Below are 18,317 nucleotides of genomic sequence, written 5' to 3'. Positions count from 1 at the left end.
ACACAAAGCACATGACTCACAAGGATGACTCACAGTACCCACCTCTCTGTTTTCACTGAACCCTGTCATCCCTTGAGAGCGAGAAAGAGAGAGGTGTAGTGGGTGATGGCTGACAGGAAGAGATTTCATTAATTTCAATAATTTGCCATCAAGACTTGATTGCTAAACCAAATTATAGCTGGTTGTGATGTGCTTCGCGTTACTGTAAACTGATTTATGATGCCGGAGCTGTTAATGGTCCAGTCTCTTTCAAGTGAAAACAAAACCTAAAAAATGTAAATCCATCGAGTGTCAAGCTAGTTTGGAGTTGAATTTTTCCTCACAGACACTCAAATTAATGTACCATATCCTGGCAGTTCATGTAATTAGTATAAACAGAAGTCATTTTGCTAACGCTGTAAGGTCTCTCAGAGAGAGAGAGAGAGAGAGAGCAGGCTAATTAAAGTCAGTCTGAGAGCAATTTTAGCAGCTATTCCATCTTGTAATTTGCACACACACACACACACAAAAATAATAATATTAATAACAATTACACACCCATACTATTTTTTATGATGTGAAAATATAACTATAAATGTCAATTTATTTATTTAAATAAATGCATAATAATTACGTATATGAAAAAAGTGTTGTTATATTTCTTATTGAATGTAATATTTGATTATTAGAAATTATTAAAATCACATTTAATAAGTCATTTTTTTCATTATTCAGATTATAGAGGATACAAATAATAATTAAATATGCAGCCATTTCATTTTTATTTTATTTGGGTTGAAATGGTATAGCCTAGCTGTACCATTTCAGTATTCATAAATGTATTCATAAATGAAAGTTCCATAAAACAAAGCCATTGTTACTGTTTTTCAAAAATAATTCTGCAATTACGGTAAATATTTGAGTTAATTAAGAAAAGTAAAAAAATATGACAGAAATTTTTGGGTTGGGTTAACTTATCCGTTTAAAAAATATTATAGTTTTCATTTGTTGTTTTATTTTAATAATCTTTTGTGTGTGTGTGTGCGCGCGAGCGTGCGTGTGTTATACTGCGGTTCTTTGGATCCCTTTTTTGTTTTAGTTGTATTGCCTTGTTGTAATATCCCGCGTTATGACGGGATTTATGAACGCGTTTTGGCTTTATGGCGTTTTGGCCCTACCAAGCCGCCGTGTGTTTGTGTTTGGTTTTGACGAAAATGGCGGACGAGCTGGAAAGAGTACGAATTTCAGCCGCGGAGCTTCGAGCAGAAGCGTCGAATTTCACCACAGACGGCGACAGTATGAGAGGTTAGGAGCTCTCTAAATGTTTATAACTATGTAAGAAAGGTAGTAGTCGAAGACAAGCCTTATTTTGACATGTCACGTTAAAGTTGGGGTTCAGTTTGCTAATAGCTAGCTAGCATAACAGTCAACAACAGTCGTCGCTCATGTGGGTTGAACGGCGCTTGTTTTGAAAGCATTTAACATCTCTTGCGTGTTTTTTCTGCAACGTATTCAAAATAATAATACGCTTTTTATTTGTATAAAGAAGTAAGTGTAATGCTAACTGTTACTGGTTATTGAAGGCGGCAACTTGAATGAGATATTTCTTTTAAAGGAAGATTTTATAAATAAGCTGCTATCCAACGACAGCTCTTTAACTTCCGTAACTTGATTATCGCTGTCTATGTGCTTGTAGTCAACTTATATGGTTGGGTTGGCTTGTTACAATGCACATGCAACAGGTTATTTTCAACCGATGCCGTAGCAACAGGAATTTGGTCTTGAATGTTTAATCAACAAAAGCATTGTAAGTTGTGATATATTTCTATCTTTAATAAAGTAGTACAAATAACACCCATTTCCTAAAATGTATTGACATTTCCCTAAAGCAGCATTTTTCAGCCCGTGTGCAAGGGCCCACTAGGTGGCCTCAGGATGCCTTTCAAATAGGAAAAAAGAACTGAGAAATCAAGATTTGCTTTTTAGTTTAAGGAACCAGGAGCCTCATTGTAATGACTGTACATCAGTTTCTGAAACATGCTTGGCCCAGTTTTCGTACAATGCGTGTGTGTAGCCATTTATTTATTTTTAGGAAATAATTTGTAGAAATGATTTCATTTTAGCTTTGTTATTATCACAAAGTAGTTTAAATGATTCTCATTTGCGATTTCTCACATTCTTGGACAAGGACAACCTAGAGCTAGTCTAAATGTAAAAGTGTGATTTCAAGAAAAGTAATGAAAATATTGTTGTGAATATTGTTGTTGGCAGTCTATGAACAGTCCTATTGTAATCTTCAGTCAATAAAATTTTTTGTCATCTTTTTCTTAGAATTGCGAGAGGAGGGTAAGAAGCACCGGGAACGAGATGGCAAACGTCCAGACTTGCAGTGGTACAAACCTGGTGCTGCCCATCCACGCAGACATAAGAACAGTGCAGAAGGAGCCGGGTCAGACCCCGTGCACTCACCGGATGATTGTGTTTTTGGTAATGACACCAAAATGCTTGACGGCTCACCTACCAGTCCTGGAAGCTCTCATGTAGGCACTGGAGAGTTTCCAAATGATCACAGCCAGCCTGAAGCAAATCATAACACTAAAGGACATATAGGCAACAATAGCCACCAATTTGTAGATGGAAATGCTGTTAAAAGCATTGAAAGTGCTAGGACACCCAAATCACCGAAGCAGTCACAAAAGATGCGTAAACCTGACCGTGAGATATATCAGCCAGGGGGACGAAGGTCTCAAGTACACAAAGAGATGGGGTTGAGCAAAGAATTAGATGGCGATCGAAGGAGAGAGGAGGAGGAAGAACTGAGTAGGAAATCTGCTGAAATGATTATTAAGTGTGAGAAAGAGGAAAAGCGTAGAAACAGGCGAGGGAAAGATGGCAGGAAAAAGGAAGAGTCAAAGGGAACTGTAGACAGTTCTGCAAACAGAAATGAAAATAGTGTCGAGAGTATCACGGGAAAAGTCAGCAATCTCCATTTAGAGTCTGAGGAAATCAAAGATGGAGCTGGGCAGGGTGGTACAAACAGGAGAAAACCTAGTGGGGAAGGGCGAAGAAGCCAAGCAGGTGGAGGGAATGAAGTGGCTGGAGAAGACAAAAAAAAGGAGAAGGGTAATGGGAAATTCAGAGCAGGAAGGGAAAAAGGTAACAACCAGGGCTTTGCAAAGAAAGAGCAAGGGGAAGGAGGAGGAAAAGGCTCAGAAGCAGATCAGCCTGAAGGAAAAAAGCAGAGAAATGTTGGCGTAAAAGAGGTGAGCCGTGACCAGAACGTGAACCATGAAAAACAACAAGGGAACAGGCCAAAAGAGAAAGGAAAACCATCTGAGAGAACCGATTCAAACAGAGTCAACTCTGCCTCAAAGCGATATTCTCAGTCAGACATCCGGCGTCCTCGGAACCGCACCTACAGCACGAGTTCGGCCAGTAGTGGGACCAGTATGGACGGTCTGGCTGAAGCTGAGAGACTTAGAGGGGAGGGTCAGCAGTTGGCGGCACGCACTGCGGAGAATACTGCTGGACAGAAAGAGTTCATCCGAAGGAGCCAGGGGCGCCCGAGGAGACGGATGGCACGGACATTGTCTTCAACAGATTCACTGGAGGAAAATGAGGTGTGGGAGAGAGAAGATAGAAGAGGCAGAGTTGCTGATGAAGCCAAGAGCACCCACAAAGGTCCTGAAGGGGGCAGAAGAGGGCAAAGAATGCCTGTTTCTAGTGGTCGAGGAGGAATTTTGAGAGTTTCTTTAGAAAAGAATTCAAGCGAGGAGCAAGCAAGCCAAAAAAAACCTAGAGGTCGTGGGAGGGGCATCCTGGTGCTTCCTGCCCACACTGATCTAACTTTGACCCCAGAGCCAGGGCCTCAGCTTAGAACAATGAGAGGAGGAATGGGTCTTGGCCGAGGAAGAGGTGGCCGTGGAGGAGGGACAAGACGCCTTTGGGACCCAAATAACCCGGATAAGAAACCAGCACTGGTGTCAAGCCAACAATCCCAGCATGCATCTCTCCAGCAGGCTTTGTACTTGCAGCAGGGTGTATGTGGGCCACTGAACTTTCTGGACACTGATGATGAGACAACAGGAAGTCCTCCTGTCCGACAGGGTGAATTTTTTCAAAACCAGCAAGCCGCTGCCATGGCTTATTACAAATTCCAGAATTCTGACAATCCCTACTGCTATCCGCTACCGGCCAATTCCCCAAACACCCCACCACGCTATCCTTATGCATATCACATTCCCTACCAAATTCCTGGCTCCAGTGGGATGTATCCCACCTCTATGCCACCTTTTTATGGACCCTACGGGCAAGGTGGGCAAGGTTATCCCTCTCCAGCTGGATCTGGTCTCACTCCAGAAGACGCAGAGGTGCAGACCAGAGGAGAGCTGGGAAAGTTGCTTCGGCTGGCTGATAGTCAAGAACTCCAACTCAGTAACCTGCTGTCCCGGGAACAACTGAGCCAGGAGGGATTGGAGAGGATGGCCCAGCTGAGGTGTGTATTAAATTTTGAACATTTTGCATGGGAAAGATTTGTTGTATTAGAGTTCTACAGTTAGTAATAATGAACTTGGTTGAACTTGTTCTTTAACATATTTCTGTTTCTTCTGTTGTTTATGCAGAGCTGAACTCCTGACATTGTATGAGCGGGTGATTTTGACAGACATTGAGTTCTCAGACACTCAAAACCTGGATCAGGCTCTGTGGAAGAATGTGTTTTACCAGGTGATTGAGAGGTTTAGGCAGCTACTGAAGGACCAGACATCAGACGCAGCCCCACAGATAAAAACCATGCTCATGACCATACTGGAAGAGGTAGATATTCACAGTGTGGTCTATATCCTTCTTATGAATGTCCTTGTCATTGTCTAATTTTTTTAATTAAGGGAGTATACAGTGAATTGGGAAATTATCCATTTTATAATGTTCCAAAAATATATATTAAATTAAAATGTATGCATTTAGCAGACGCTAAAGCGACTTACAGTGAATTCAAGCTAACATTTTTTACCTAACGTGTTCCCTGGGAATTGAACCCACAACCTTGCGCTGCTAATGCAATGCTCTACCACTTGAGCCACAGGAACACTATATTTTTCAAATACATTTTTATTTTTAACTTTTCTATTTAAAAAAAAAAAATAAAAATAGGAAGAAAATGCCACAGTTTCAGATAATGGCTCCTTAAAATTCAGCTTTCCATCACGGGAGTAAATTACATTTTAATATAAAATGTAATTAAAATAGAAAACAGTAGTTTTAAATTACCGTATTTTCCGGACTATAAGTCGCACTTTTTTTCATAGTTTGGCTGGTCCTGCGACTTATAGTCAGTTGCGACTTATTTATCAAAATTAATTTGACATGAACCGAGAGAAATGAACCAACAGAAAACATTACCGTCTACAGCCGCGAGAGGGCGCTCTATACTGCCAGAGATGCTGCTCAGTGCTCCTGTAGTCTACACTGAGCAGCATAGAGTGCCCTCTCGCGGCTGTAGACGGTAATGTTTTCTCTTGGTTCTTGGTTCTAAATGAATGCGACTTATAGTCCAGTGCGACTTATGTGTTTTTTTCCTCATCATGACGTATTTTTGAACTGATGCGACTTATACTCAGGTGCGACATAGTCCGAAAAATACGGCATAAACAAATTATATTTTACAATATTACTGTTTTACCACAATTTAATCAAATAAATGCAGCTGGAACATAATTTATTTTAAAAACATTTTAACAGTCTTACCATATGTAAACATTTGAATGGTAGTTTGGTTTAGATGCTCTTATCCAGAGTGACTTACAAAATGTGCTTTGGCTTTACATATTAGATTGTTTAAATATTCACTGGTCTTTATGGAAGAATAAAATTGTGAATTTTTGTTTTGTATTTTATATATCATCGTTCTGTAATATAAACAATTTGTGACAGGATTTTAAAAAGCAACATGGTTTTTTTTTCTTCTTCCCTAGGGGGTATTCTTTTTTGATTCGCTGCTACAGAAGTTGCAGACTGTTTTTCAGTTCAAGCTGGAGGACTATATGGACTGTATGGCTATACGAGCAAGACCTCTGCACAAGACGGTACACTCCTTGTGTTTTTTTGGACTATCGTGATAAATTAACTATGTGCCCAGCAGCAACTAAGCCCTTTAAGCAACTTCTCATTGTAGTGTTTTTCATGTCTTAAAGAGTTAGTTGTAACAGGCCCTTGACAGTTCTGCTATTGTTGAACACATTCAACAAGTGTGAATCCACTTTACCTTGATGCAGGTGAAGTATGCTCTGATCAGTGCCCAGCGCTGCATGATCTGTCAGGGGGATATCGCACGATACCGTGAACAGGCTAGTGACTCTGCTAACTACGGGAAGGCACGCAGGTAATTCTTTCATGGCCACATTAAACAGAAAAGGTGTATTTTATAGTATAGTATGCTATTTCAGTGTACATACATGTGTGTTTGTTTATATCAATAATATCTATAATTTACCAATGACAAACTAAGACATCAGTTAAGTTTTTTTTTATTTTAGTGTTAAGTTTTTTTTTTTTTTTCTCATGTGCAGTTGGTATCTAAAAGCTCAACAGATTGCTCCAAAAAATGGAAGACCCTACAATCAGCTGGCCCTGCTAGCAGTATATACGGTGAGAATTCAGCATAACAGAATTTCTATTAGATTTAGGGTTAGAACATTTACATTTTATATATACATATTTATATATAATATATACATTTAAAAATGTTAAGACTGGTTACTTGCACTGATATTCAAAATATTAATCATGAGGTTGAGGTCTATTATGAGTTGCTTGTTTGATACTGGCTTATATGATGACAATTAAAGTTAAATCAGTTCTTTCTCCCCTCATCTCTTATTTAGAAGCGAAAGTTGGATGCTGTATACTATTACATGCGTAGTCTAGCCGCCAGTAACCCAATCCTCACAGCCAAGGAAAGTCTGATGACTCTGTTTGAGGAAGCCAAGCGCAAGGTATGCACTTTAATGCTGCTCCTCAAAAAGAATAATCCAGCTTCGATAAATATTAAACAATATTGGGTGTGCAGCTGAAAAATGTCAGTATTCTTAGTGTTTGTTTATATTTGTTCTTCTCCCTAACCAAGGCTGACCAGATTGAACGTAGACGGAAGCAGGAAGATGGAGGTACCCGTGGTCCCCGAGGTCATGTAGGTGGGCGTCGTGGTGAGGACGCCACCCGAGTGGAGATCTGGATACGTCCCACCGGGCATCCAGGCACTTCTCGTCCGACAGGTAGTGAGTCGGGCAAAGACTCTGAGCAGGACGGAGATTTGGGAACTCTGAGTCCCAGTGATGTGAGTGCTTTTTTAAACATATTTGTCATTTGCTCTGCTCACGGTTAAATTCGTTTGAGAGCTTTGCTTCAGAGAAATGACAAAATAAAATGCAACCATTGCTGATACATCTGTTAACAAACAGATACTTTTTTTTTTTTATATCTTTTTTTTTTTTTTTATAAACAACATCCATCAAAAACATCAAATTTTAATTGATTGAAATTTTAAGTGCCTGTTGCACTTAAGGCAAGAAATATTCCTCTGAGCCACGCAAATGTTTTCACAAATGTTTTCACAAATGTTTCAAGAAGCGGGCACAAACAGGCACACATATGACACGTACAAACACCCGTGCACATTAGGAGAGCCAAAGAGGTCACGTTGAGTTGTTTATGAGTTGCACAGGAAGAGGCTGACTATGAGTCACCCATCAGTGGCAGAAAAGAGCATCATTGTGCCGTGATGCATCCATCATTTTGGTAACCTTGGATACTTGCCCATGTCAGCAACAAATGCACACTTACACTTTAAGAAAGTTGATCTCTTCCACCCCACCATTCGTCTTTTGTAAGGGTTAGCAGGTTGATCTGAGCCCGCTGCTTCAGGCAGTACACTGATTTAATTAAATGAGAGCGCTTTAGGTTTATCAGCTAAACAAGGTGCTCATCCTTTGGCGAGTTTGTCAATTTTCTGATTGTTTTGTTTGTGTGTTGAGTCTTGGTGACTGTGCAAACCTATGGAGCTATTGGTTTGAGGGGGAAAACATGAGCTATTTTTTACTTTGATGAACGGTCACTATAATTACAATAATTTTAGCTAAAGAGTTGAATTACTCTTCTTAAATTTTTCTGTCATTTTCTTTACAGCTTAACAAGAGATTTATTTTGAGTTTCCTGCATGCTCACGGAAAGCTCTTCACTAAAGTAGGGTAAGTCTTAATGTCAACAGATTTGGTGTAAACATCCATTTTGTCTTTTGTCAATATCTTTGCGGATATTGTTTATGCTCAAACAGCAACATTACACACTAACAAACGTTAAAAAAGTGAAATCGCAATCAACCACCCCTTTAAAAAATACATGCATGTAATTACATCTGTAATTACACTTATAATTACACTGTTGGGTGATACGGCCAAACAATTATGATAATTTGTTTTCATATCAGTCAGTATCGATAATTATCACAATAAATGTCAATTTTTTTTATTTCTTTCAATTTTAAAGGCCTATTTTTGCTCCAATGTGAAAGTTGTAAAAAAAAACACTGTTAATTGTAGTTTTATACTATTCTTTATGATCATAACATGACAAACACTGTTTTTGAATTCGTTACACCTTTACTGTAATTTTTCTGTAAAATAAATGTTAATAGAAAAAAAATCTTAGTCCTGCATGTGCTAATGAGTAATATTGTTTTAACTCTAGAAACAGGTTTGTGTTGCATGATAAGTATATAACTTTTTTTCTGTCTACACATGTATACACATTTAATTGTAGCTCGAATTAGGATGCAGGTGTAGATTTATGTTCATCAAAATCAGTAATATCTGTAAATTTTGTAGCAATCTCATTTTTATAGGGTGAAATTTAATTATTCTGACTGTTTGAGGTGTGTGTGTGTGTGTGTTTTATTTTTTTAACCATTGGTATTCCATAGTAGCATACATTTAGATCGTGATAATCAGTTAAAACCCACAAATATAGCACCCCAATACCACTGGAAAAAACAGTGTTCCTGTAGCTCAAGTGGTAGAGCATTGCGTTAAGAAGCGCAAGGTTGGGGGTTCGAATCCCGGGGAACACATGATAGGAGAAAATTGTTAGCCTGAATGCAATGTAAGTCGCTTTGGATAAAAGCGTCTGCTTAATGCATAAAATAAATAAATAAAAATAAAATAAATTCATTTAGTATAAAGACACACGCTATAGCTTAATCAGAAAAAGTAATGTAATTATATTCCATTACTCCTTCAGTACATGTCAACATTAATAATATAATACAATTTGACACGAATACCCACATTTCTGACACAATACCATGGTGCAGTTAGTGGTGCTACAGTACATCTATGGTAAATTATTGAGATTTGTAGATTAAAAGTGGCAGAAAGATGGAGGGGAGGCAAAAGTCGCTGCTAATGTGAGTGCAGCTTTACGCATCTGTTCTAGTGAAGCTCACCACACGCCGACATTTAAACTTTGATCCAACCGGATAAACGGTCTATATAGCACGCTTCAAATGACTAGCGTTTTTTCGTTCCGCCGTTGCCTCATAAACAATATATGGAACATTTATCGAACACGTGTTATCGTTTATTTAGGAAATTTATATAAATTTATCGCCCAGCCCTACTGTTGACCCATCCCTAACACCTTAACCCACCCTTAAACCTACCCATACTACCAAACCTGTCCCTATCCTAAGTACGTTGTGCTTATTTTATGCAAGTACATAGTAGTTTAGACCACCTAATATAAAATGGGAGCGAAAGTTATTATCTAGTCTAATCATATTGTGAACTTTGAGGGCTGATTTTAGAAGAGGTCCTAGATTATGTATAGTAAGCAACGGCTCCTGAAAGGAATGCTTTTGGATCAGAACTAGTCAATTTACAGCACTAACTAAAAACATATTGGATTGGAATAAAAGCTTCAATTATATTTGGCAAGTGTGTTATTCAGAGATGTAATTAATGTTTAAAAAGACTTGTTCTGGGAGGACCAAATATAAAAATTAAATATTTTATATTTTTTTATACTGTATTAGAGCTTCAGAGGGCGAAAAGTGGCTGTTAAAATTTTGACATCGAATCATTCATTAAAACCACTTCAAAATTTGACTATTAAAAATGTGTGTATTAAGTATATTTTAAATACATATTAAAGTATTTAATAGTTAATTTAAATTAATGAAACCCTTTTAAACACTGCTGCAATAATATTTTGTCAGACACCATTTAGTTCAGTTCAGAATTGTGGGAGAATTGTGGTCTCTACCGGAGACAAAAAAAAATCATGATTCTCAATTTATCCAGAATCGTGCAGCTTTATATTGTATGGAAAATATTGTTACATTTTTGTAGGGGTGTGAGATATATTATCGTCTGCGATAATATCGTGATTGCTGTTTTAACGATGTGATGTTTGACATTGAGTATTTTGCAAAAACAAACAAAACAAAAAAATCTATGGAGGCCATGCATACATTAAGTGATTCAGTCTATTAAAATGCATTAAGAATGGTCACAAATTTCAAGATATGGGGGCAGAAAAAGTAGCCATTTATATTCAGATTTCATATAGCCCAGTTAAAATCTCACGAGGAGTGCCTTTTTTTTTTCTACAACAGTTCAATAAGCAATAAGTTAATATTAAGGGACTCGCGTTTTAGACATCACATTGCCTGTTTTTACTCCATTTCACGAACAAAAAATAATTCCAATCACAGGCACTGCACGGTTTTGCGTCTCTAAACAACATGGCTGTGTTTCATTCCTGAATGAACCATTTAAATGATTCTGTTCAATTGCAATGACTCCCTTAACAGTGGCTAGCTGCCACCTACTGGTGGTTTTAACTTCACATTTAAAAATAATTCCAAATAGCAGTATTCAATGTTTCATGTTTAAAATATCAAACCATTATGCATACTAGGGGTGTAACAGTACTCAAAAATCACGGTTCGGTACGTACCTCGGTTTTAAAGCCACGGTTCGGTTCATTTTCAGTACAGTAAGGGAAAGAAATGCAAACATTTAAACTGCAGGTTGTTCATTACTATAAACTTTTTTAAACAATTTGTTTACACTTTTTTTTAAATACTTTTTAATAAAATATATATAAAATAAAAAAAGAATAAGAAATAAAATACTGCTGCAAAGTTCTCCACTAAATAAAATACTCTGTCTCAAACCAATATCATATAATAAAATATAATGAAAAAAATAAATAAATAAATAACTATGATTACAGTGCAGCATTACCAATCCCAGCTTGTAGGCCTGCTCATATTTAATATATATATATATATATATATAACTTTTCCAAAGTGTAAAATGCAGCATCAACAGTTTCAGTTTTTAGACCTGCTCAGATTTCGGTGTTGGACCGATCAGAATTAAGAGCAAAGGTCTGTTTAAATGCCGATGGGAGCTGCGTTTGAATTACAATCGTTTTTTTTTTTCCTAGTTGTAGTGATGTTCACACTCGCGGGATGCGTTTTGAAAACCTTAGGCCGGTGACACACTGGCATATTGCACTTGTCAAACATAGTCTATTTTGCCGTCAATACTGTTGACGGTGTCCTTTATCAGTAGGCTTTATATTTATGCTCAACATGAAGTATAGATATTGTTGTCGTGAAGACAAGATCCTGGTCTGTCGGCGGCCTCCCTCTATGTCACCTACAGTAGCAGCAGCGCGCCAGCGCCGCGTCAGGCACGATTCTGGTGTGTAAAGACACAGAAAACGCGAAGCAGCCGTCACGCAACTGACACGCAGCAGAAACGCCACGCTCACGCCACGCAGCCAGTGTGTCACCGGCCTTAGAATCAGCTGCAGGGCGGGATTTACGCTGAACGCGGAGACTTCCGCCACTTAATATGTTCGTTTGGAAACACGAAAATGTACCTATGTTCTGCATACAAAATATTGCATTCGGTCATTCGGTACACACGTGCACCGTACCGAAAGCCCTGTACCGAAACAGTCCGGTACGAATACACGTATCGTTACACCCCTACTTGATACTGATTTTATTTGTTTGGTTACAGCCTAAATGTCTTTTTATTCTTAATTGACTAATTAAATGTAAATGTAATTTGACTCAAAAGATGCACACCTTTAGAAAAAAATTTAAAAATGGTAAAAATGCCCATAAAAGGTAAAAATCTATTTAAACTTATAGGAAAAGATTCATTTCTATCACTGATGTGAACAGACCACACAGAATATGAAGAATATCGAAATCTGCAGTTGCCCCCAGCAGTCCGATATCAGCACAATAACACAAAATATCGTCTAATTATCGTTATTGAAAAAATCCCCCAAAATATTGAGATCTTTTCTTTTTCAATATTGTACACCACTACATTTTTGTATATAATATTTTGATTAAAATTTTGTTACTATGATTGTTAATTTCTACTTTGAGCTGCCATGAAAATAGACTTTGATGGTGATATGGCATTTAATAAATAAAACAAAACATGACAGGCTGATAATTAACACAGAAAATAATTTTAATTGAGAATATTTTGTACTAATTTGCATAATTGTTGTGATTGGTCCTCAGGATGGAGAGTTTTCCTGCTGTAGCCAGTCGAGTGTTGCAGGAGTTTCGGGCCCTCCTCCAGCACAGCCCCTCCCCCCTCGGTAGCACACGCATGCTGCAAATCATCACTATTAACATGTTCACCATCCATTATGCACAGATCAGAGGTAAAGATTCAACATTATCAGTGGCCGTAGATCCTGACGGTCCATTGAAAAGAATCTCTCTTGCTTCTTACTTTGCTGTGTCTCTAAATCTCTCTTTCTCGTAGCTGAAGGGCAAGGTGAAACTCGGTCTGTTTTAGAGGAGCAGACCATATCTCTTGGTTTAGCTATGTTTGGTCTCCTTGTCCAACGTTGCACTGAACTCCTAAAAGAAACACCTGCTGGTGAGTCAAAAGTGCCTGTTTCACTAGTGTGCTGCCTACATAGACAGCATAAAGATACTCTCTGTATTTGTGACTTCTATTCAGATTTGTCTAATTGTTTGCTTCTTTTTTGTCTCTGCCAGAGCCTATCCCAGCAGAAGAGCTGGGGGAGTTTGATGAAATGGATGATGAGGAGGGGATGGTGCGGGTGTCTGTCTTCCCTCCCGACCTCAGAGAGCTGCTGCCCAGCATGAAGGTCTGGTCCGATTGGATGCTCGGCCACCCAGACAAGTGGAACCCTCCCCCCTGCGGTATTCAGTGAGTCCTGCTTGCGTTACGAGCTCAGGGCGGTGTTGATTTGAATCTGAGCTGTGGTTGATGTGGTACTTTGTTTTCTAGGGGGAGTCCAGATGTGTGGCAGTGTCTTGCAGATCTGTGCAACTCTTTGGCCCGTGTGTATCACGGTGAGGTTCTGCTCTATAAAGCTGATGTAGACGGAGAAGGAGATGAGGAACTCCGAGTCCTACAGCTGGAGGAGGACAAAATGCTCTCTGGCTTTGTCCCGCTGCTCGCTGCCCCACAGGAAGCTTGCTATATAGACCAAGGAACTGATGCGGTCAGTAATGTACTCCCCTATGGATTGTGTTGTCAAAATTAGGGTCAGTAGATTACATTAATATATAATATAATATGTGTGTGTGTGTGTGTGTATATTATTCAGTCAGTCCATGATCACCTGCTAGGTGAAGAATATATCAAATTTAGGACTATCAATAGATTACAGTAATTTGAAATTTCAATTTACTGTTATCTTCTTATTTCTTTTGTAGTTCTTTTGTTCAAATTTTTCAAAATGTTTTTTTTTTGGAAAATTCTGTCTATATTTAGTTGTTTATTGTTTATTTTAATTTAAAGTTTACTACAATTTACCTTTTTCTTTTAATTATTATTATTATTATAAAAAAAATGTTTGTAGTCCAGTCTATTATTGCCTGTCTGGTGGATAATATAAGGCCCTCGGTAGATTAAAATAGACTATTTATTTGCTGTTTATTTTTTTGCCTTTTTTATTTTTTAAGCTTTTTTAATCCAAGTTGCTATAATATGAAGTGTATTATAGATTTTATTTTATATTTTTTTGGTCCATTCAGTGTAAGAGTGCTTTTTCACTCTTGGTTCACTTGCCTGGTCCGAACCAGAGTTCGATTGCTCCCCCCCCGTACATAACAGCACTTGCTTCGGTCTTATGAATGTACTTCAAATGCTCTAAAGAACGCTGAAGGCAAACAGAAATTAGATATGCAGCTCTCTGCTTGCAGCGTGTCAGCCACGCTTGAGAGGAAAGTGAGTGAAACACACGTTTTCATCAAATAATACGTCATTAATAGTGGTTCACTTCTGCGATTTGGTATGATTGTTCTCTTCAGCAGCGAACCATACCCCAGACCACCGTTTTTAACCGGTCTCGAATACGGTTTGCGGGTGCACACCAGAGTACGGAAGACAGCGTTCACATCATCCAAACGAACCGAACTCTGACGTCAATCGAACCCGTGTGCGCACCAAAAGTGCTAGTGTGAAAGCACCCTTAATGTGTTAATTCTTCTTTTGAGGAAAGAAAATGGTCGATGATAATCAAGTTCGTTTATACAAAGACTGACAAAGCCAAATGACTTTAGTTAAAACCTTATTTTGATTTATTAAATCAATTAGCAGACTTTTTCATCATTTAGTTATAAATGAGAGTGGATATGTGGTGTCGTTCTTATTCAGATTATTCATAGAAATCACACACAACTGAATTAGGCTGAATTAAGTCCAATTAATTTGTATTTTATAATATTAAACTTGTTCTCTAATAAATCAACTTAGCTACTGTAGTTATTTCAAATCTGAATGATTGTTTTTATGTGTAGGCTATAGCAGCGGACTGTAAGAGAGTGACCGTTCTGAAGTACTTCCTGGAAGCTCTGTGCGGGCAGGAAGAACCACTGCTGGCTTTTAAGGGAGGAAAGTACATTTCCATGGCAACACCTACTTTACCCAGTGTAATCACAGAGAACAAGGCACAAACACAAGAACAGGTACAGCGTATCTCTCATTACCGGGATGTATTTTGCTTTTCCTCAAATCTGAGACAATAATTTTTCCAGTAACTCAGAGAGTGTGGTTAACAGAGCACGACTACTTTCTCTGTTTTCTCAGGAGGATGATGTCATTGTGGAGGAATCGTCTCTTTCTGCATCGGAAGGGGAGATCGATGGAGAGATGGAAGGAGACGGAAGCGAGGATGATATCAGAGAGCTGAGGGCACGGCGCCATGCTCTCACACACAAGCTGGCGCAGCAGCAGAAACGGCGGGACAAGATACAGGTATCTCCAGATGCCATCTTTATCTGTACACCTTGTCTACTTTAAACATTTAATGATTCTTACAGCAGAATATTTCAAGCTAATGATATAGAGCTGAGCAAGTATCTGTTTCTGTCCTTCAGGCTGTTCTGCAGACGGGTGGCCAGCTGGAGATTGAGATCAGGCCGTTCTATCTGGTCCCGGACACAAATGGCTTCATAGATCATCTGGACGGCCTGAGGAAGCTTCTGGCCTGTGGGACGTACATCCTGGTTCTGCCTCTTATTGGTGAGACCCTCTTTGATGATTAAAATACACACAGATGTTTCACTTTTATGTTTCATGTTTCTGTGTCCTTATGACAGTGATCACGGAGTTGGATGGTCTGGCTAAAGGGCAGGACAGTCGTGAGGGGGTCGGTAACGGTGCACATGCCCGACAGGTGCAGGAGAGAGCCAGATCAGCGGTCATGTTTCTGGAGAAAGCATTTGAATCTAAAGATCCCTGCATCAGAGCGCTCACCAGCAGAGGAAACACACTGGAGTCCATCGCCTTTCGCAGTGAAGATACTTCTGGACAAAAGGTACGTGTTTCCTTCCCTTTGTGAAAGAATGGTGGCGCTAAAAATTTCTGCTGGTTCATACGTAGTTCACACTCCCATTCTGTTCCTCTCTCTGCTGCGAGTTTCTTTTCATGTTGTTTTATTTACATTTACATTTAGTCATTTAGCAGACGCTTTTATCCAAAGCGACTTACAAATGAGTACATTTATTTGATAAAATGTGATTTATAGATGATTTGACACATATTTGGATCTGAACCACTGTAAGTTTGTCTTTCATTGTTCAAGGCAGCTGTTTGTCATCAGTAGTGGTTTACTTCTACAACATTAAATACGTAAATATTGGTATTAAGGACTGCATTAATATGACCTTAATATCTTTATAATTACCTTAATAACGCTTTTAAAATCATCTGTCTTTAGACTCTCATAAGTAACGCGACAGACAGACTGCAGATGATTAGTCTAACGATGATCTTCAGGGAACGTAAGACTCCAACACGGTTCTATGGTGTGCATCCAAGTTTGGAAAATGGCTTTCACATCAACCAGCAACTCTAGTGTGAAAAATCACTTAAGAAGTTCAGAAATGCACACGAGACTTTAAGCTCTATTTTAAAGCCGCCCACACATTTGTGCGACTCTCTGTCTCCCCAGGGCAACAACGATGATGTCATCCTGTCCTGCTGTCTGCACTACTGTCAGGACAAAGCCAAGGACTTCATGCCTGCCGAGAGAAGTCAGTTCACTTACTTTTACTTGTTAGGGGCAATTCAAACAGGACACACTTTTGCATTACTGAATTTGTTTTGAATTATCAATCCATTTTCACAGTTTACGGCAATTGACTGTATGATCGCTATGTTTTAAAGAAATAGTTAACTAGAAACTCAGGTCATCTAAGATGTTGATGAGTTTAGGGTTAAACGCTTAATCGCAATTAATCGCATTAAAAATAAGTTTAAACATGTATGTGTGTGTATTTACATATACATAATAAATATACACAGTACACCCATATAGTATGTATGTAAACATTAACTTTTATTTTGAATGCGATTAATCGTTTTGCAGCCCTAGATGAGTTTGTTTCTTCATGTTTTGTGTTCTCCAGATGGGCCGGTGAGGTTACGCAGGGAGGTTGTCTTGCTCACAGATGATCGTAATCTGCGAGTCAAAGCTCTCACACGCAATGTACCTGTCCGGGACATCCCAGCGTTCCTGATCTGGGCTAAAGTAGGCTGAAGTGCAGAACTGACCTACCGCTGTACAAACCAATCATCCTCCACTGCAAAAGTTGGGAGGAGATGAAGAAATTGTCACACAGAGAGGATGAATATTAAGAGGAGAAATACTACAAGCCTTTTGTCAAACCGACAAAAAAAAAAAAATAGAGCGGCGTGACACATCAAGCCATTTTACAAGAAAGAAATGAGGATTTTCCCCGTACAATGCAGCGTGCATAGATAACTGCTTACTTCTGAGGGTGAGATAGACATGATTGGAGGGGGTTGAAACCAGCTTAGCTGATTTGGGCGTTGATTAAAAGCCAGGATAAAGAGGAAGCATGCGGGGTGTACGTGTGTGAGCGAGAGAGTGTCAGCTTGTAGTGTTTGTGTGAAGTCACACATGCTGCGGATGAGCTCATTCCAGCAAAGGGCCTGCGATTAGGCAAGAGCTCCAGTAGGGGGGGCATGTGGCGGTCTCACGTTCCACTTTAGTGGCCCATGAGGCCCTGATTGCATTTTCATCGCTTGAAGCATGATTGTTTTAAAGCTCTTATGATTTTTACCTGCTTATTTAAGTTTGCATTGCATTTTTGACTTCAGTTTGGACTGTCAGGTTCTCTTTTTCATTTAGGTCATGTGGTTTAGTTGTAACACCCTCATAACTGTCTGATCTTCTGTAGTAGCATCTTTATGAGTGTGTAAATCCAAATCAGAATATAAGATTGTAACATCTGTGTGTCGAGTAAATACTGAAGTAATGAATCTGTCATCACAGTAGTTTTAATACAGACTAAAATTAGTTTATCTGTCTCTGAACAGAAATCTGCATTTTTGAGGTCGAGCTAATAGAAAGGTTTCCTTTTTCCCCCTCAAAACTATAAAGAAAACTAATGCATCTAGTTCATACTTTATAGGCTTGGTAATGTTTTCAGATGTTCTGTGCAAATTATTTTCATGTCTGTATTAAGTCGAGTGGTTTGTCTGTCCTTGCGTTTTAGTGTATTTTTCCATTTCCAAAGCTTAAGTATTGTAGTCCTAATAGGACCTGGCATGTCAGCTTGTTACAGTCATTGTTTTAATGCTCAAAATATCCTCCCCTTTCTGTTATGTGGTAAGAAACAGCAGCATCTGAATTATTCACCTATAATTACAAGTCTTCCTGATTTCTTTGTGATGTGGATTTAATTAAAAATAATTTCTGAGTTAATCATTTGTGCTGTTTGGCCTGTGCTTTGGTTT

General features: G+C 38.7%; 1 protein-coding gene across 1 annotated transcript; it reads left to right on the top strand.

Annotated features, from left to right (window-relative positions):
- The first annotated feature begins 1,124 nt into the window (after positions 1-1,124).
- Positions 1,125-18,285, top strand: LOC132127603 (telomerase-binding protein EST1A-like). The gene is made up of 19 exons (XM_059539540.1): positions 1,125-1,284; positions 2,311-4,474; positions 4,602-4,794; positions 5,952-6,062; positions 6,252-6,358; positions 6,546-6,624; positions 6,861-6,971; positions 7,103-7,312; positions 8,161-8,222; positions 12,590-12,735; positions 12,840-12,956; positions 13,079-13,253; positions 13,335-13,551; positions 14,852-15,019; positions 15,141-15,308; positions 15,431-15,575; positions 15,653-15,870; positions 16,507-16,588; positions 16,964-18,285. The coding sequence occupies exons 1-19, from the start codon at positions 1,140-1,142 to the stop codon at positions 17,092-17,094; spliced, it is 4,749 nt and encodes a 1,582-aa protein (XP_059395523.1). The 5' UTR covers positions 1,125-1,139; the 3' UTR covers positions 17,095-18,285.
- The last annotated feature ends 32 nt before the right edge of the window (positions 18,286-18,317 follow it).

This window comes from Carassius carassius, chromosome 45 (genome assembly GCF_963082965.1).
Source record: "Carassius carassius chromosome 45, fCarCar2.1, whole genome shotgun sequence".
In the NCBI taxonomy this organism is placed as follows: Eukaryota; Metazoa; Chordata; class Actinopteri; order Cypriniformes; family Cyprinidae; genus Carassius; species Carassius carassius.
This window is presented reverse-complemented; position numbering and strand designations above follow the sequence as displayed.

What these genes read in the sequence shown, in the direction of transcription:
- LOC132127603 (XM_059539540.1), top strand. Translation starts at nt 1,140, where the DNA reads ATGGCGTTTTGGCCCTACCAAGCCGCCGTGTGTTTGTGTTTGGTTTTG. An exon ending in GAGAGGATGGCCCAGCTGAG is followed by an intron (nt 4,475 to 4,601) that starts GTGTGTATTAAA and finishes TTGTTTATGCAG; the next exon opens with AGCTGAACTCCTGACATTGT. An exon ending in TTGAGGAAGCCAAGCGCAAG is followed by an intron (nt 6,972 to 7,102) that starts GTATGCACTTTA and finishes TCCCTAACCAAG; the next exon opens with GCTGACCAGATTGAACGTAG.